The sequence below is a fragment of the Xiphophorus maculatus genome, chromosome 10 (genome assembly GCF_002775205.1).
Source record: "Xiphophorus maculatus strain JP 163 A chromosome 10, X_maculatus-5.0-male, whole genome shotgun sequence".
Classification (NCBI taxonomy): domain Eukaryota; kingdom Metazoa; phylum Chordata; class Actinopteri; order Cyprinodontiformes; family Poeciliidae; genus Xiphophorus; species Xiphophorus maculatus.
Genome location: NC_036452.1, coordinates 22,213,675 through 22,233,866, shown reverse-complemented (window position 1 = coordinate 22,233,866; position 20,192 = coordinate 22,213,675). Strand labels below are relative to the sequence as shown.

The 20,192-nt window shown below is 39.9% G+C and overlaps 1 protein-coding gene across 4 annotated transcripts in view; it reads right to left on the bottom strand.

Moving 5' to 3' along the window:
* Positions 1-20,192, bottom strand: part of LOC102222467 (MKL/myocardin-like protein 2) — a 53,266-nt gene that overhangs the window by 7,789 nt on the left and 25,285 nt on the right. For all 4 annotated transcript variants that reach the window (XM_014472753.2, XM_023340776.1, XM_023340775.1 and 1 more), the window contains 10 exons: positions 13,007-13,072; positions 8,327-8,382; positions 7,984-8,059; positions 7,382-7,543; positions 5,476-5,639; positions 5,273-5,395; positions 4,433-4,501; positions 2,453-2,637; positions 1,971-2,142; positions 192-596 (listed from right to left, as the gene is read on the bottom strand). In XM_014472753.2, the coding sequence (XP_014328239.1) occupies positions 192-596; positions 1,971-2,142; positions 2,453-2,637; positions 4,433-4,501; positions 5,273-5,395; positions 5,476-5,639; positions 7,382-7,543; positions 7,984-8,059; positions 8,327-8,382; positions 13,007-13,072 (1,478 nt within the window). The remainder of the gene's footprint in view (positions 1-191; positions 597-1,970; positions 2,143-2,452; positions 2,638-4,432; positions 4,502-5,272; positions 5,396-5,475; positions 5,640-7,381; positions 7,544-7,983; positions 8,060-8,326; positions 8,383-13,006; positions 13,073-20,192) is intronic.

Genomic DNA, 20,192 nt, shown 5'->3' with positions numbered 1-20,192 from the left:
TGGCTGAAACCGATCTTTAAAAATCCTGATCTGGCGAATCAGATTTTGGCCAATATAGATTTTTTCTGTCTGAAAAGTCACTAAATATAGTTGCTAAGACAGCTGCTGATTTTCAGACCTCTGTGGAGGTCACATTTGCCAGCGTCACGGTAGTCTAATAGTCTTATGCCGACAGACAATCCAAGCCTCACCATTTCCCCAAACATGTCTCCGTTGCAGCTCGTCTCATCGGGACTCAAGCCGGCCAACGAGCGTTCCGAGGGCGTGGGCGACACCGGAGGGCTGGAGCTGGTGCTGCCGAATCGCATGACCCGCCCCGGGACGGCCTGGGCCAGCGAGGACAAAGCCAGCTTAAAGCAGGCGCCGTCCGCCAGCTGGTGGTCGAAAGTGGGGGTTGTGTTTGAAGCCGATGCGGTGGTGTTGGTGGTGGCGGCAGAGGCGGAGGCCTGCTGGACCAACTGTGGCGCGGCGTTCTTCAAAGCCGCCGCGGTGTTGCCGTTTTGCTCTTGGTAATTGCGGAGCCTCTCGATGAGATCATTCTTGGTTCCAGAGACGGTCAGGCCGCGCAGTTTCAGTTCTTGTTTCAACTCGGCGACCTGGAACAGGAGGAACAATGAGGAATATCTCACCGCAGTCAGCTGAATACTGAACATAGTAAGAGAATCATCTGGGATCAAACTTGTAGAAATGTCATTTAAAAGTTGACAAGCTCACCATTGATTAACATCACTGGATTGGATATCATACAACTTATCCTGCAACATACATGCGCATACATTCTATGCACTGTCAGAAATGTCAGTGGTCAGAAAAACGGTAGAGTAACGCAAAGAGTCAGAAAAAGGGACGCAATGTTGTGATATTGTCTAAACTATGACTAACTAATAGATTAGTTAGTCATAGTGTAACTAATCTACTAGTTACACTATGAGACATGAGATAAAGAATTCAAGGATATCACATTTCACAAAGTTTTAATTAAAAACTAATTGAGAAAGTGGGAAGTAGGTCAGCTATGCTAGCTTGACTTTGACAACATGAACATGTACATGTGCTGAGCAGCTTGGTGTGTTTCAGTTAACACTAAAATGAGACGACCCACACTCCAACTCTGGCAGATCGTCAGTAGAGCGGGTGTTTAAATGAGCTAATCAACCACTGCTGCGTTCAGATGGCCGCTTATTATTAACTACAAAATAAACATCAAGTCTGAAAACAAAAAACTGTAACAGACCGAAGGTTCTGGTTTTTAATGTCCTTTTTTTGCGTGGGAAATGTCTGCCTGCTTTGAGGTGTTGTAATGCACTTTTGAATAGCGGGAGCTGTTGTCAGTTGGTTTCCACGACAACAGGTCTGTGTGTGAAGTAAAGCCGACAGAGCGAGACAAAAATAAGAATACAGTAGTTTTGAACTGCTATAATTTCTAAAAGTTCAATAAATGACAAACTACACAAACTGCATCATTTGTTCATAGAACGTTGTGATATTCACAACAGTCATCAAATTAAATATTTCATAAAGTTTAGGAGTATATCATTCAATTTGAACAAATTACGACTCCTACTTCAGCAATTACATAAAATTAATGTAAAATATAAATGAGAGATTTGTTTAGTTCTCTCTTGCGTCTTGACAAAACCGACAGAAACCAAACTGCTTATAGATTTATATCTAGGGAGAAAATGCATTTAACATTTTAAAACATTGGCAATTTTCTCAGCTTTAATTGAAGCCATATTTTAGAGAACAAGGATGAGAAACAAGCATTTTTGTGACAGACTCCTGCTCAACCCGCATTGGAACAGTCTGGTTTTTGTGGACACGACTCAATGAATAGTAATGATGCCTTCAGGTGTGCATCACTAGCTCTAGTTGCCAATAGCTGCTCTCCAAACCAGTTCTATAGTTCAATTAAGCTTATCTTTTAGAGATAAAATAGCTTCACTACAGAGTAAAGGTGCTGAATTTACTTTGAATTCATCCAGGTTAGCTGGAAGCGTGGTGGGTTTGGCTCCCGCCGCTGCAGCCTGGCTCTGACGGGCGGCTGTGGTCTGAGCTGAGGGGGCCGTGGTCGTGGTGGTGAGAGCCGTGCGGGAGGGAGAGGGGCCTGAGCTGGAGGAGGGAGGCTGATCAGCTTGTGGCCTGTGCGGTGAAAGAAAACGGCACAGAGTTTCAAACATCTCTCCTCACAGAGGCGCCCATCAATGCAAATAAAACCCAGATAAAGCAGCTGCTAACGGCGCAATCCAACGCTACAATCAGAAACTTCAGCTTTCCCCATCTGCGTCCGCACCACAGGCAAATGTTTACCGACACGCAACATCGAAGGATAGTTTTTAGCTCGTACTTCTGCTTTTAATGACACACTTTGTGAACTCGCTCTAAAATGAGCTAACTACAGCAGAGGGGAGGACACCCATCAGTCACACACAAAGCTACGCCGGACGCTCACTTAGGAGGGGCGGGCAGGATGGTGTGGTAGTTGTAGTGCTGCTGCTGCTGGCTGAGAATCTGCAGCTGCAGGAAGAGCTGCTGCTGCTGGAGCAGCTTGGCGTAGGACGAGTCCATCTGAGGCGGGCGCTCCTTGTCGGCCTTCTGGTCCGGAGGGATGTACTGGTGGTACTTCAGCTTCTTCACCTGTGGGGCGGAGGTCGGGACATGAGCAACTTTCGCCATGAGGGACTCCGTCAAAGCTCGGAGGTTTTCCTTACCAAACTACTCCACAACGTGACACATTCAAGTTTGTAGACCAACAAACTTGAATGTGTTTTATTGGAATTTTATCTGATCGATCAACACAAAAGTTGAATGGCTACCAATCCTTTTTATTTAACACACACAAAAAAAAGGGAATAAATAAATACACCAGAATTGACAGAAGCACCGATTAATCAGATTAATCGTGAGGACAAATTATTCAAATAATTGTCAATTAATTTAGTAATCGATTAATTGTTAAATGGAGTATACAGACTCAAAAATACTGAAAGAACAAGATATTAGGAGTAGTAATTAAGCCAAAATTGTAAAACAAAAACACCTTTGGCCTTTGGCCACCTTTGGATGTTAGGATGTTAGGTTCACATGTTGATGATTCAAGTATCTTTTCGCTATACATGCATCCTTCGCTACAAATCATCAAGTGTTCACTAAAGGAAATCTGTTATTTTATTTCAGGTTATATTTATATTGTTTCTCTTATTTAAAAAAGGAATTTAATTACTAATTTGTTTGCACCTTTTAATGCATTTTGATTGTATAAAGACTAATGAAAAATCTTCAGAATGTGCGAAGGTTTGATTCATCTTATCGATTAATCGTCAGAAAAATTAATAGACTAATCGAAAGCAAAAATTATTGCGAGTTGCAGTCGTAACAGAGATGCACTGATTAAGTTTATTGTGGCAGATATCAATTTCTAGTTTTCTTTGTGGCCTGATCTTTTGATCAATTCTGAATTTTCATACAAAACTGTAAAAAACATAACAGTAGGGAAGCACGATCCATCGGCAAGTCTTTTTTTTTTACAGAGTGGTATTGGTCTGTGCTGATATCAACAAATGATGTCTATTTCCATCTTTCTGTGTTTGTGTGTCAAGAGGTTCGCTTTTACAAGATGCCAAAAGTGTAGTAAAATGTATATAATATACATATAAAATATATTGGTAAATAGCGGTTATCAGCTAGAATAGCCGAATTAATATCAGATATCAGCCCAGATTTTCATATTGGTGCGTTCCTACTTAAAAACAATGTTTTCCAGGTTCTTGGATTTTTGTAGTTATTTAGATCTAAATAGAAACTGACGATTAAATTAGACTAAACATATACGTTATGTATTTAATGTGCAAGAAATTTTCAGTATTCCAACTTGCTGATCAGAGCAGGAAGTTATGGGAACATTGGCTGATGTCGGCTGATTGCTGCATTTCTACTGGAGTCAAAGATTTGCAAAACTCTTTATTTCTACAAGAAAATACAACCATGCATTATATTACTCCTGTGATACACCCATGCATTTATTTATGTTGGTTTATCACATAAAACCCCAAGTAAGTGAATGCAGTTAATGACTATGATGTCACAAACACAGATCTAGTAATTCCAGGGAAAACAAACATGTCCGACTGTTTCAGGGTTGAGTTCACTGTGCTTGAACAACAACAAAAAAAAAAAAACGGTATTTGTTCCTCTTTTGATGCAGAGTTCTCTGAACAAGTCTGTCATGCTAAAATGTCAAAGTTACCGAGAAAAGCCTTTCTATACATTTAAAGGAACAGACACCTTTATGTGACATTTAGACACACACAAGTACTGATATTTCTCACAGTTTTCAGAAATAATTTTAATGAAGTAGAAACTGAATCAGACGATATTTCCAAACACATTGAGTCACCGTATTACAATGAAGAATAAAAAAATCCTTGCTGACCTTAGGCTTGTTGTCCTTTGGTTTCTTCGATCTCTGTGGAGGGCGGTCTGAACTCATCTTAGCCTGGGACTGCGGGCAAAAATGGGATTTGGGGATGGAGGGAAGTCAACAAATTAAAAAAATGAGGAAAGGTGAACCAGTACCACCAGCTCTAATAACAGAGATCACTTCAGAAATGATCAAACCTGAGGCAAGTTTGACACCAAATGCTTAAAGGGGTTGTATTATGGTTTTTCCAGGCGAATAGTCCCATTTCACAGCACAATCAAGTAATTGTTACCATCAATTATAAAAATGCTATACATATATATATTCAACTTCATACTTTATTGGCTTGAAATTGGACCTCTGTCTCTTTAAAAACTATTGCTTTTTCTGAAACTCCGTCTTCAGGAAGTCATCACAACATATCTCCTCTATTTACCCTCTAACTACATTTTTACCAGTGTTGCTCTGAGAAGTAGCTCCTATAGTGAGCTCAGTAGATGAACAGCTCCACCAGGAGCTGGCTAATCGCTGCTGGCTAGTCTGAAGGAGCAGAGTGGGCGAGTCGCAGGTGAGTGACTACTGCATTGATGCTAAGACAAGTAGAAAGCTTGTTTTAGCAAGCTTTCTGAGATAAAAGCTTGGAAAACGAGGGGAGGAGCTATGTCTAGAAGGCGGGGCTAGATCCACCCAGACATTTTGCACAGTTGCCATGGAGATGAAAGAATTTCTCAAACATGAATAAAAAGATCAAGGCAAAACTCCAGGAATGTTTTTGATGAGGGAATAACATTATAACATGATGATGTAAAAAAGTCTACCCAACATCACACTGTCCCTTTAAATGTTGCATACCTTGAGGTGTCCAGAAGACAGGCGAGAGCTCAGTGCCAACCCATTTGTTATCTTTGGCAGTGGGGGGGGGTCCGACAAACTGACTAGAGGTGGAGGAGGTGGAGGAGGGGGCTGTGTGAGAAACTGAAGACGTGGTTGTGGTTAACAGCGCGGAATCTCTCCCGTGATTTGCTTCAATCGGTTGAGAGGATGAGCTGTAATACCTGCGTGGGGGACATGTCCCCGTTCTGGGCCAGCACGTGGGAGGGGGACAGCTGCGTGACGGCGCTCAGCGGAGAGTCGTGATTGGCTAGCTGGTCAGGTGACAGAGCATCGCTGCTGTCTTCGTCTAGAGACGAGCTCTCCCCTCCGGCTCCTTTTGGGGAATCTGCAACAGAACAAGAGACGGATTCTTCAGGTCGCCGTAACAACAACTAGACCTTCGTCTTCCTCAAACAAAATCTGAAAAATGTCGCAATGAAGTAACATTAGGGAAGTTGGACAACATGTTGTGTTCTGTGGCTCCTCTGTCGCAACGTGGCTGTGGTAATGCCTCAGCCAGAGGTGAGTGCTTTGTTTTAACGCTGCAGCTCCCAGCAGGAGGATGAATCCTCCTGTGTTTCTACATCCAGCTGGGAGGAAAACCCTGGATGTTCTCATTGCTTCTCTTCTGACGTGAAGAGAAGCAATTCCTGAGTTGTTGTTTTTACATGTTTGACCAAGCTCAAATATTGCTATTGGAAATTTTAAAAAGTGTATCGGGGCATCCCTAATTTTATGTGCCAGAACAACAAAAGGAAAATGATATTTAGGAGTTTCTGAATGGTCTACTTTGTAAAAAAGCTGAAGCTCAGTGCAATTAGATGCAGAGCGTCTCTCAACAACACTTCCACAATACCAAGACTGAATTTAGGCGCATCCCTGCAACTAGGTGTGGACTATTTTATTTACCAATCAGTGGACATCTAAACTTAAGAAAAGTAACGAAGTAGTTTTGAATTTATTTTGCGTAGTCTGGTTCTTTGGAAGGCCATGTATCAAATAACTACTAAAACAATGGGTGTTTTAGTAACTTTTCTAGTTTTCCCATTGAATAATTGCATTGAACTTCTAAAAGTAGCAGTTACAGTCTTAGGAATATAACTTTGTTTTCTTGTCATTAAGGTGGAAATTATATTCTTTTTTCAGTTTTTTTTTTGCACTTCAAAACCACAAAATTCTACCAAACATTTCTGGTGTAGTTTCTAGTAAGACAAAACTAACATACAAGTAACTTTTCAGCAAGATGTAGGAGCTTGTTCAAGGATAATAATTTATTAATATTGATGAAGAAGTGGTATTTCCACTGGCAGATTATTTCACATGGGAAAAAGCTCCTATATTTGTTGAAAAGTTGCTTGTAAGTTAGTTTTGTCTTATTTCCAGTAAACTAAAATATTTGCAATAAAAACTAGACCAAAAACATTCTGTAAGATGTGATTTTGATACTTACATCAACATTCCACAGAAAAAAATATATCCATCCTCTTTTTGCAAACGTTTCTGGGTTTGACTAGGTTTTAACATTTAAGATCTAAAAATATATTTAAAAAATTGTGTGTGTTTTTTTTATGACAAATTTGCTATGGTAAATATTCTAAATGAAAGCTGTCTGTCTTTTTTTCCCCAAAACTTCACACAACTTTTACGGTACTGAACAAGTTTTGTTTATCTGGTCCGAGGCTCGAAATGGTTCTTTGGATTGTTATGGCTGCAGACCTCTGGTCAACTACATCCAACGCTAATGAGATCCACCAAAGCTTGGATTTGTAAGTCTTGGTGCACCGATTGCAGTTTTCTGGCCGATCACCAATCTTTAAAAAGCCTGACTCGCCGACTCCGTTTCTGGCTTATACTCATTTCTTTTCTTGTTTTAATATAGCAACAAATTCAGTAAGCTGGCAACAGAGGGATGACTGTTGATAAAAAGTTTAACCCTGATCATAAAGTCAGCAAGTGTGAAAAAAGGTCTATGAACAGGAAATGATTAATTTGTGTACATCCGAGGTATGCAGCAACAAAAACGTTCATTTTACGGCATTTAATTCCTATTAATGCAGCCGAGTGTTTTCAGCGCGCGTCGGCGGTTACCCAGCAGCGAGGACTGCAGAGGGCAGCTGACAGACAGGATGTTCTTGTGGACCAGCTCGATGGGACCGGGCCGGTGAGAGATCTTGTCATTGAGGTCGTCGGCCAGCCGCGCCCGCTTCAGCTTCAGCTGCTTGGCCTGCAGGGACGGCTCTGCTGACGTCTCTGTGGAGGACGCAGAAAAGAAAGAAAAATCACCAGCTGATTGGTTTTGTTCTACAGAACGTGTGAGATCCACCCAGGTGAGTGAGCTTGTGCTTCTTTCAGAAAGGGAAATGACAAGGAGTTTCTTTTAAAAGTCTTGCAGAATAATTGTTAAAGAAACACTGCTAAAAGGAAGTTGGGTTTCTGAAGATTGCAGATATTAAGCTAGGGGTCTGAGCCACTTCCTGTATTTGAATTCAAACAGAGCTTAAAACCAAAATAAAACATACAGATGGTTGGTGCCGATAACAGCAAAAGCAATCAACATTATTAACCCAATTAAGACTGCATCTCTGAAATCCTTTTAAGAATTGAGACATGAATCTTGCAGAGAAATAAGAAGAATTACAAAAAGCTTAAGTTACGTTTTACACATTTTCTAATTTTTCTCTTTTGCTCACCCTCCAGAATGTGCATCCTGACCAGCTCAGAGCGCTCCGGGCGACTCCGGATCTTCCTCTTCAGGTAGTCCTCGGTCTGAAGAGGAGAAATAACAGAAATGAAACGTACAGCGCAGAGCATTTTCTTGCAGAGTAGAAAGCATAAAACATTTTGTTTCAACCTTTACAAACCAGAAATTGTTTGTCACAACTCTACTTTAACCTCCCTGCTAAATGCTCATTGATATTACCACTAATAATCCAAACAGCGACTGTAATCAGTCACTTATTCTGCAGGAAAGAAAAAGTCATTTTCTGCATAAAGCTGCTGCCTCGGTAGAGGAAACCCACTGTGACTGCTCACCCTCGCTCGCTCCAGACTCCTCCGCTGTTCGTGAAAGGCTGCAGGGCTCTTCAGGGCTGCATGGAGAGGCAGGACAAAAAAACAAAAAAAACTGTTTAAAAAAAAAACAGCAGAGAAGAAGACACTCGGACTGGGATGACTGGCAGCTCTCGCTTCAACGAGTGAGAGCGCACAGCGCTCCGGCTGAACAGCGAGTCAAAGCAGAAGTAGCTGCATGTAGAGGAGGTCAGCGGTGCCAATTCAAACCACAGACTCTAATGACATTTCAGCTGAAGCCTTCAAGATGTCTCTGCTACAGGATCCCCACAACATGACGCCGCCACCAGCAGCGATTTGGACTGTTAGTGGGTAAATTACTGGGAGCGCTTTAAGTGAAATCCTGAATATAGACAGATTAATACCCAAAATAAGAACTGGTTTAGCTAAACGAGATTAGCAATTAGCATATGGAGCTAACACAACTAGCTAATGTCAGGTATTGAATTTACGTCGTTTTCACATTGAATTTTCATGTCAAATTTTCTCTTCATTTAAGCCTGTCAGAATAAGCAATACATAAATTAATTAGCATGATAAAATAAAAGGAGTGCAATCATTTTAATTCGAACAACAGTCGTTAAAGAGATGCTCCCCTTTAAAGTAGCAGAAAAGTCGCCATTTTGAGAAATGCAGCAAACATTTGACACCCAGTGTGAAGTAGTTAGCTTGCACTACCTGCCACTTTTGCCTGTTTTCCCTGTTCCCTGTCTGACCTGAATGGTTATTTCAAATGCAATTTTGGCTACAGAAACTTTAAAATCCATCGTTATTATTGCTGTTTATGGTTGTTTTATTTGTTCATTTTGGATATTTGAAATGTTTTCCGAATTAATGTTGAATGTTCTTTAGAAATAAAGTTTTTTTTATATATCTTTGAGAGTGGGTACTTGCATTAATAAGCCATTGTCATTATTATTATTATATACTGTAGTAGTTGAAAATGCTCTCAAAATGACAATATTATTATTTATCGCAATCATTTCTGGGACAATTTATCGTCCAGAAAACTTTAACTTCATGGTTTAGTAGAAACGGAAGCATAACAACAAAAAGAATCACTTTGTTAGCAGAAGGATATTGGGAGGGCAGTGACAGTTATGATGTAACGTAGCAAAGATCTGATTGGTCAACAGCTGGCGAAATCCCAGCCAAGGGTGTGTGTGAATGAGGACAGTGTGACTAGAGGCAACTGATGACTGGGTGGGGGGTCCGAGGCAATCCTGATGACACAACAGCTGGAGATTAAACAAACTTATTTACAGGTATTCATATAACAAAAGGTCGGGAGGTCAAAACGACACAAAGATAAAGTAATCTTTATTGAAACTTAGTTTGCCAAGCAAATTAATTTGTTCTCACACCGACTGGACACAGAGTTGCTTTTTATTGTGAGTATAGGTGGTAATCTTGTTCACGGTGGCATTTGTTTATAAAGCATAGAGTTGTAATGAAACTAAATGCTTCCTCAGTATAAAGGATAAAAATGAGAGTTAATCTCATAATTTGATAACAAATGGCATTTTATTCACAGGAGAATTAATGGTTCTGTAATAATCAGTAAGTTCGCCATACATATGGGTTACACTGTACTTCAGTGTGGAAGTCGTGAGTGATAGAAGACGACTTCATTGAGTGAGAAATAATACAATACTCGCCAATGACCAAACTTTTTTTTTAAATTAATAATTAATAATCATAACCTTCTAAAATGATAATGTTTTTGAGCCAATAATACAAAGCATTGTTATCTTATTGTAAACAGACAAAAATTTAAGTATCTGTTGAACAAAACCCTATTTAGAATAATGTTCATTGACTTAGGAATATAAATTCATAATTTTATTTGCTGATTAACTCATTACTGTGATATAGCATTTAGATCACTAAGAGGAACATGTTAGAATCCAGGATAATAAAGTTGATCAAGTGACCTACATGTAGCACACAATTATTGCAATCTCAAAGTTCTTTTGTAATTATAAAATAATAAGTAAGAGGAAGCGCAAACGTTGTTAAAAAAACATTTCACTTTCACTTCACTACTTTTCCTTGATTTCACTTTCTTTCAAAGCCCTCCATGTTCCCACGGACACACACAGAGCTCCACAGACAGAACACCTTCTGGATCTTCAAATCCTAGAAAGACATAATGCATCCAAGGCCAGCTGACGCCGTTTGCATTGTTTAATTTCTGTTCATTTTCTAATAAACTCTTAAGCTTCACAATGACAGCAACTGGGTAGCTGTCGTGGGTCAGCTAGCCGAGTTAAGAATACTTCGACAGACTGTGGAAAGTTACTCATCCACACTGCCCCCGGCTGCTAAAACCAAGGTGAAAACTTGATGCTAGTTCTCACCTTGAACTGTTTCCGCCACTGCGAAGGCACAATCATGCTTTTTTCAGCTGAAAACATCAACAGCTAGCAACACAATCTAAAAGTCTGTTTGTGATTTTTTTCAACAGTATCCATACGTAGATATGGCGACTCATTTGAAATGTGGTCGGAGTTTTACTTAATAACTAAAGGGCTCATTTGATCCGAAGATTCGCCTAAGGCGAAAATGACAACAGAAGCCCAACAGATACAGTAACCACTTCTTCAAAAGATGAAGAAAACTGAATTATATGAAGATTCCTGCTCAGCTTTGCACCTATAGGCAGAACAACGTCTCAGCCATCTCTGTGAAATCTATGCTCTTCTTTAAATTTTTATCTATGCAGCCACCCTGGTCATAATGTTATGCCTATGGTTTCCTTTTCCTGTGTTAATGTGGATAAACATCATCTGGTTTAGATGAAAAAAGTTGTCAAACAAATGAAGGTTTGCCTTAAAAATGTCACAGCGGTGTTTAAAGTAGGGGTCGGGATCCAGATGGAGGTCACAAACAAACAAATTTGGAGTCAAGCTAAGCAAATAAAATGGTAATCGTTTACTGTATTTATGAGAGAAATTCAACAACAACAACAAAAAACATTACTTACAAATTCAGAAGAACAATGCTGTTTTACTAAACCTGTGTAACTGAGCTACTAATAAACACACATATACAGTATATTCAACCCATAGTCAGGAGTTTCTAATATAGTCATTCTGGAGATCAGATTGAAGGCAGAGACTGGCTGAAATGATGTCTGTGTTAAAAAGAAAAACCATAAACCTTTTAAGTCATTTCATCATCGTTTCTCTGTATCAGATCAATATCAGCTGATACGAAACCTCACATATCTGCATCAGGAAAAAAGTGGATCGGTGCGTCCCTTACTGCAACAAAACAAAAACTTGCTACTTGCCAACATTGCCAACTGAAATTTTACTTTACTTTTGGAAATAAATCCTTAGGTTCATATCTTGAGCTAAAAAGTTTACAGAATTACCACTTACAGTGACACTGTTGGATTGTAAGGGGGTATTCGCTTGAAACGATAAAAGAAAAAAAAAAGAAGAAAAGTCAACATATCAGGGTTAGCGTGCAGACTTAGCACAAAAAGATTTACAGTTTTTATGCAGGGTGATGATCTGTGCCAAACTGATGGCCTCTGCTGGGCGGCTGTGGCTCAGAATGAGGAGAAGTTATCAGAAGATCAGTAGGGTGACTGCTTCAGACACAAATGTTTTTCAACCCCCAACCCAAAGAAATCAAAAAGAAGTTCTGCTTAGAGTAAAGATCAAGACCAAAGAGAAGAAACAACTGAACTAAAAGAGCATTCTGACTGCATCAGGGCTAAGAAGGGCTTTGCTCTAAAATGTGAGGACGCAAGCACTTCATGCAGACATAAAAATAAAAAAGGGTTTATTTCTAGTGTACCCCTTCTTTTAATAGCTGCTTTTAACTGTCTGGTCACGCTAAATAAAGCCATGGTAGACAGTAAATATTAACTTCTCTGTACATCTCTCCATACTGAGATCACACACAGAAGATGCAGTTAACACATTCTTGGTGTGCAACACTGACCGCTGCCTTCGACTTCAGACCCAAACTAAAACACTTGATTAAAAAAAACAAAAAGGTACTCCTTATGTCGAAACTAACAGAAAAAATATTTTTTTAAAAACACGAACCAACTGTCTCTTGTGATGTGTGTAACTCATGAAACAGGAAGTGCTTGGAGAAGAAGAGGAAGCTGCCCTATTTGATAACACAATCTGGTGCAAAAAGACGCAATGTGTGCGATGTACGCGGAATGTACTTATTCATACCGATAACACAGATACGGGTCAACATCTTCAGAAGAGAAGTGAAGAGAGGAAACTGCGAAAATGTTCGCAAAATGTCATTGAAGGCTGGAGTTTTGAGTTAGCAACAGGAAATAATTGATTAAAGAGGGAATTAAACTGTAATGCAACAAAAATACTCAACAGTGTCAGTGTGCAGCGCATGCTGATGCAGGAAATAGAAAAGGCTAACCCTGTGACCTCAGTTTAGGGACATGGAAACACTACCTGAGGCACATCAGGAGGCAATAACCCTCCTGATGTGCCTCAAAAAAGCAGAAATTCACCAACATTTCTCTTCAGGTAACACTGAGTAAGGATGAGGTTTTCTAAGGAATTAAACTGCATCATCTGCATACAGACAGATGTGAAGGAACACAATGCAAGTTTGGTGAAACAGAAAACGAGATTCAAAATGTGAACTTACGTGGCATGATCCCTTGGCTGACCAGCTCCTCTCGAGTGCGTCTCTGCTGAAGTTTGAGCTGGAGGACTGCATGGACCCAGAGATGACGAGAAGAGAGAAGAGAGGAGAGAGGAGAAGAAGAGAGTCAGTCACAGCCGGCGAACGGAGGAAACCGCAGAGATGGAGCTCTGAGCGAGGTCAGCAATCCATCCGTCAAATTCACACGAATAAATGTGGTCGAACCGAGTTGAGGAGGACCTGCACTCTCCGCTAGCCAGTTCATCCTCCCAGTTCCCCCTTCTTCATTTTCTCTCTTTTTTTTTTTTGAAGTCAAACAGAAGGCGGGTACAAAGTGGGTGTAGACAGACTACTATGCACTTCCTGTTTCTAGGGGTTTTCTTCTTTTTTTTTCCTGCATCAGGAGTTTTCAGATGTGTGAGAAAAAAAACTCATCATGCATCATAGAAATGAAAAGCAACTACAACCTAAATGATCAAATAAAGTAGGGCCGAAAAAAAAAACCTGACATGATGGATTGTAAGCAGACCGGTTCTGATTAACAGGTTGATGTAGCATGTGGGCCGACTGCAGTGTCATTTCAAAACAGGAAGTACTCGTTACATAACCGAGCAGCAAACAGAGGGAGGTCTGGAGAAAGTAATGCTTTTTCAAAAGGAGCAGGACCTTGTTTAACCTTTTTGTACGCAGCGTCAAGATCACTGATAGCTCTTCAAACTGGCGATGAAAATAGATACATTTTTTATTAGGTCAGCAACATGAAACTTGATTATGACCAACATCTGATTGTGTATATGAACTGAATTTCATCCTTCACCGCAATACAGACAACAAAAAAGAAAAAGTGATGACGACTTTGATTATAATCTAGTGATTTTGACAGAAATTTGCATGAAGAAGCAAACATACTCGTTTATTAACTGTGCTGTGATGGTGAGTGTGTTAATCTTGGCACACTGTTGGGTCTATATCGGTGACTCTTATTTTGAAGTAGGAAAGGAAGTTGCTCTTTAACTACCCTGTTTTGTTGAGAGGTACCATTGTTTTCCCCAGTGTATTATTATCCTGGTAGGCCATCAGGCTTTACTTTCCTCCCCACCAGGCTACGTATTTATTTATTTTATTTAAATAGAGTAATTCATAAAAAAAATTAAGATAAAATTATTAGTTTTAACAAATAAAAAATATTTTGAAAAATGTGACTTCATCTTGTTCTTGAACGCATCATCGTCGATGTATCCCACAGCCAAAATTAAAGGAGCAATGCTGGTACAGTTACACTCTGATCAAAATAAACAGGCCTTGTTTTGTATGCATCATCTTTCCCCGCTAGTGTAACGCGTGTGGGTGTGTGTGTGTGTGTGTGTGTGCGTGCGTGTGGGTGTGTGTATGTATCTATGCAGTAGGACACACTGCTGAAGACTCCCAAGAATTTGTGGTCAGCCGTTATGTCTGCTACTTTAAGGACACCCTGCACCTGTCCTTTCCCACTTATAAAGCAACGTCATTGGCTAGCTAACCAGTTAGCTGCTGCTATCACAACAATTCAGGGCTGGCGTGCAACACCAAAAGCCCTATGAATTACTGTGAGCTCTTAGGCCTCATGATGTCATTCTTACAGTCATCACTGGCTATCCCGGCGTCCCTTTTATTTTAACAAGTGTACATGCTTTACACCTGGGCCATTAGTCGATCACCAAAGACTCTTCCCTGGAAGCAGAAACATGCCGGTGACGTAAAACCAGATCTGAACTAGAAGATTGTGACTCATAGGTTGTGTAAACCTCCTTCGCAGGCGGATAAAAACATAAGGGAGCTCTGGCACGTTGTTGCAAACCGATGATGTCATGGTGGAGGTTTATTCTGGGAAAGAGAATCCTACACTTCCCCTCTATTCTTATCTCACAATACATCACTCCTTACAGTCAATAACTTATTTATCCTCTTCAGCTCTCTTTCATCTTCCTATCTCTGTTCCTAAAGTTTAATCAAGGGGGGCAGGAGGGGGAGAGGAGGTATTTCAAGGCAAAGTCTGTTTATTCCAGAGATACTAGCTTGAAGAGGCTAATGATGACATGAAGCAATAAAAAAACAACCCACAAGTGACTGTAACTCTTCAGGTACCAACAGAACCAAACATGTCTAAGTTCAAACAGATCCAGTGTGAACACCTCGCTTTCAGCTTTTTCAGGTGATAGACCAAAAGTCTTTTCTTGTGTACGTCTCTACCGGCTTTGCTACAGACGGAAGGTTTTGCCCGTTCTTCCTCACAAAACAGCTCAAGCTCTGTCAGATTGGATGGAGAGCGTCTGTGAATGTCAAATTTCAAGTCTTGCCACAGATTCTCAGTTGGATTCAAGTCTGAACATTGACTAGGCCATTCAACCACATGAGTATACTGTGATCTAAACTATTCCATTGAAGAACTGGCTATACGTTCAGGATGTTTAACATGTTTCTCCAAGGATTGCCCAGTATTCAGCTCTAACCATGTCCTATAAACTCCTTACTAAAGAAAAACATTCAAACAGTATTATATCACCCCCACTACATCACCATCCTCACCATATGTCACAGTCATGTGTAGTGTAATTTTTCTCCTACATATAACATTTTGCATGTAGGCAAATTGTGGATCACCTTCCATGTGGTTGATGTGTTCTCGACCTCAGCAGTGGATCTCTACAGAGTGACCACAAACCGTTCAGCTGCCTCTCTGATCAATGTTCTCCTTGACTCAACTACAAGTTTAAGTGAACTCCCATGTCCTGGTGCTGATATCGAACTGATACAATAACAGCACAACTAATACGTTTGTAACTTATTTTGTAGTTTGGAATGTTAGAAAATGTGATTCTACTCGAACAGAGAGCAATAGTCAACAACAATAGGCATGCGAACAAATGACCTGTTTATTATTATCCAATGGGTCTGAGTGCAGGATACAAGCGCTGCTGGATAGAAACGCTGGGCCGGACTAAATGCTGGTATTAGATGCTTATATCGGAGATTTTAGATGCAGGCTGATATAATCAGATACTATTTTTTTTTTGGCTGATATCAGACCAATATCTACGGTATATTGAATTGGGTCACCCCTAATAGTTGCGTCATTTCCCTTTGAATTTTGGATGACAGATAATTCAGTCTTGTAAATTAAATTACACACAGATGACCTCTATGTCTAAGGGGTGTCCTTATTGCAGTTTTCTGGCCGATTAAGATTTTTGTCTGAAAAGCTGTTAAATTTAGCAACAAAGTTGCTGAGTTGGCAACACTGAGGTGACTATCATTACCTGGGTTGACCTGGTGGGTTGGTTTGTCTGTCAGTCCTCTCTCACAGAAGAACAGAAGGGGACAGTGGCTGATTTTCAGACGCTTGTGGAGGTAGAAAAGATTGATGGATAAGATCGGTTTTACGTGAAAGTATCGGCCGATCGACGGAGCATCCCTAAAATTTACTAATTGGGTATATTCTTTAAAAATGCAAAGCACTGGATTTTAATTAGAACTGTAAGAGTAAAGAGAACTGAATTCAAATGTATGCCACCTTTTACAGATTTGGAAAAGAAGCAAAAAAACATTTATTATTTTGCTTCCCCTTTGCAATTATGCACTACGTTGAGTTGGTCTAACACATAAATGAAACACTGACCAACATATTTGACGTGTATTGATGTTTGTGAGGATGACACTCATCAAAATGTAATTCTTGCTTCTGGTTTTCTCAATTGTTGACTTTGTATTTGTGTGATTTTATGATGTACAGCGCTTTGAACTGCCTTGTTGCTAAAACGTGCCATACAAATAAACTGGATTGATTGATTGATTGATTGATTGATAACGTCCCAATAAAGTTACACACTCGAAAGGTATGAATACTTTCAATCAGAAGACGTGTTCTTTATGCTTTGCAGACATGCAGAAAGAGACCCAGTATACTCTCTTAGACTTAACCAGGTTTGAAGGCCATTTTGGTTAAATTGGGAAAAGGACAAAAAGGGCAGTGGGGATTTTTATTGGGATTCTGGGACACCGGCAACGCTCCTTCGCTGCTGTAGTCACAACAAGCTGCAGCGAAGGAGCTCAGAGGGCACGATTCACAGCCTCAAGGAGCTGCAGAGGAAACGACAGTAGACCACAATATGAGGGTTTTCTCAAAAAGAGCAACAGGATGTCACATTTTCACTACCATGTCAGTCTCAAAATTCTAATTCTTCACAGTAAAAGGAGCTTATAAAGCTTGCTGATATAACTGCACAAATAGAGCAAGAAATATCCTTTTGATATAAATAAGTTGGAGAGTGATTGTGTTGCAGTCATTCCAGAAATGTCTGAGAGATGATTAAAGGAGCAGCAGGAAGCGCCCAGAAAGGAACACCGCAAAAACACAAAATCTTACCAAATATTTTTGCTCTAGTTTCTTAAATATCTTAATATACAGTACAGACCAAAAGTTTGGACACAACTGTGTGTCCAAACTTTTGGTCTGTACTGTATGTAAAATAAGACAAAACTAAATTACACAGCACTTTGTGGCAAGACATAGGTGCTTTATTTAAGTAAATAATTCCTTAATATTGATGAAAAAGCACTAGTTCAACTGGCAGATTATTTCACTTCGACATTTTCCCCATGTTATAAGTGAAACATGGGGCATTCTCTCCCAATGAAACAAATACTTTATCATCAATACTGAGGAATTATTGACTTAAAACAAGCTCATATATATTGCTGAAAAGTTTCTTGTAAGTCAGTTTTTCTTAATTCTATTGTACAGTGAACTCTCGTTTTTCGCAGGGGTCACATTCCAAAAATAACCCGCGATAGGCGAATTCCGTGAAGTAGTAACCTTTATTTTTTTTACAATTATTATACAATGAAATACTCCATAATACTTTGAAGCCAAAGAATAAAACCTTTTTACAGGCCCAAGCATTTGTTTAACAAATAAAAGTACTGTATAAACGCTTTTGTTTTTTTTTTTACAAATAACTACTGTACTGTAAAATAATCATTTTAATCATCAATACGAACTGAAGGCTTCAAATTGCGGAGATCAGCGCCGCCCCACTGCAACCCGAGTCATTGGATTAGAACGGGAGAAAATGAAAAATGATTATGAAAAAAAAATGCAAAGAACAGTAGGACAAATAGTGACTCACATGTATTTCACTGCTCTTCTGACTGAGCCGCTGCATCCTGACTCCGCTCTGTAGCGTTTTTTTTCTTCTAAAGCCCGTAGACAGAAGGGTTATCGGTAGTTGTTGTCGCTCTTTTTTCTTCTGGGCAAAAAGATTCTTGAAATTGCAAGAGAATTTGCAAACTTAAATTTTCAAGCTGTTTTACGTACGTGTACATATTAAACCGCAACGTTATTGACACACAGGTAGAGAAGAAGCTGAGAGACAGTTTAGCCAATCAGAATGCAGAACACAATGCACGATGCAACTCCGTGAAGCAGCGAGACCGTGAAAGGTGAACCGCGAAATAGAGAGGGTTCACTGTACAAAGATATATGACTAGAAGCTTGGCCGATAACGCTTTGTAGGATTTTGTTTTGCAGTGTTCTTTTTTTAAAGCACAGTTTCCACCCTAACAAGAAAAATACATCTAGATTTAAGTCAATAACTCCTCAATATTGCAGAAATCTACCAGTTCCGCTTGCAGATTATTTCACTTAGAACATGGGAAAAATGTCTTGATATAAGTGGAATAATCTATTTTTTTCATCAATATTAAGGAATTGCTGACTTAAAACCAGCTTTGATATCTTGCTGAAAGTTACTTGTACGTTAAATTTGTCATATTTCAAGTGTACTAAGATATTTCTACTAGATACTCAATCAAAAGAAGAAAAAAACCCCACTCATTAAGATTTAGTGTTTTTGCAGTGAAGAGCCAACTGGGTTAATCCTGCGGCGCCGACGTCTCAGTAGATCTGATTAAAGATGCCTGAGTTTGTCACCAGCGACAGAAAAAGAGGAGCGAGGAAGTGGGCAAGCATCACAATTTCAGAGATACGATTGGCTGGGTGACGTTTTGGCACCTGCACTGGAAATACTCAGCTAAAAAAGATGAGCTCGTGCATGAGCTCAACTGCTGTACGTTCTGTCGGCGTCTACCGCACGGCTAACGTTTCACACACAACACAGCAGGGCAGCTAGAGGGCAGGAGCAAGGCCAGGTCGAGGCCATACACACACACACACCTGTCAGTGGCTCTTACTGCGTCACGCTGCCGCACCGTGGCGACAATAAAGGGAGGTGAGCTGAATACCTATCATCTTAAAAGTTCAAGTCCCAGCTCTGCCAGACTGCGTTTGGGTTCAGCTTTCTGTGAATGCATCATGTCAGATGATAAAGCAAAACACGACTCCTCTCTGCTTCTCCTCCGTCTTCAGTGGTTCTAACCTCACAGGAATGCTTTGTGTCATCTATGCCTCTGGCTCGTGCTCGTAATGAATGCTGGTTATAAACAGTTCTTTCTGCAGCATTTACGCTGGTCGGACCAAATTAGGGGGTGTTAGGGGAACGGTTTTTCTTTTTATGTTTTTGAAATTTTTTTTTTAAAAAGGCGTGTTGACTGGCTCACTGCCGAAAAGCATTGTTTCTTTGTCACATCAGTGGTATCTAAACTAAAATAAAGAGGAAGTATCAGTTTTACTGTCATTTTCGATAGTTTCTTATGTGCTTAAAGCAGCAGGAGGAAAAACAGTCAATCTAACAGTTTCTTTTTAGTAGTATGTATGCACCCACTTGTAGTTTTTTTTAGAAAATTTATTTGCAGAAGTTATCATGTTTTTATGATAAAGTTCCTCTTCTGTCATGCATCCACCAATGTGACTTCCAAACTTCCCTGATGGACTGGAGATGACTCACAATTTTACTCATCTTTATCTAGATCCAAAACACACTCAGAACTCCTACACAAAAGTATTCGCAACCATTAAATTTCATTTTATTTTGCCATATTAAAACTACAGACTTCTATGGATCTTATTTTGATTTCATGTGACATTTCTTAATGAAGTGGTAGTAAAATAGCTCATTTTAAAATATGAGCTCCGGGTGTTGTCGTCCTTCTTGAAAACTTTCCCACGGCATGATGCTGCCGCCGCCATGTGGACACTGAGCGCAACCTTCCTCTTCACAAAATGGAACCAAAAAATGGAGTGACGTCAGATGTT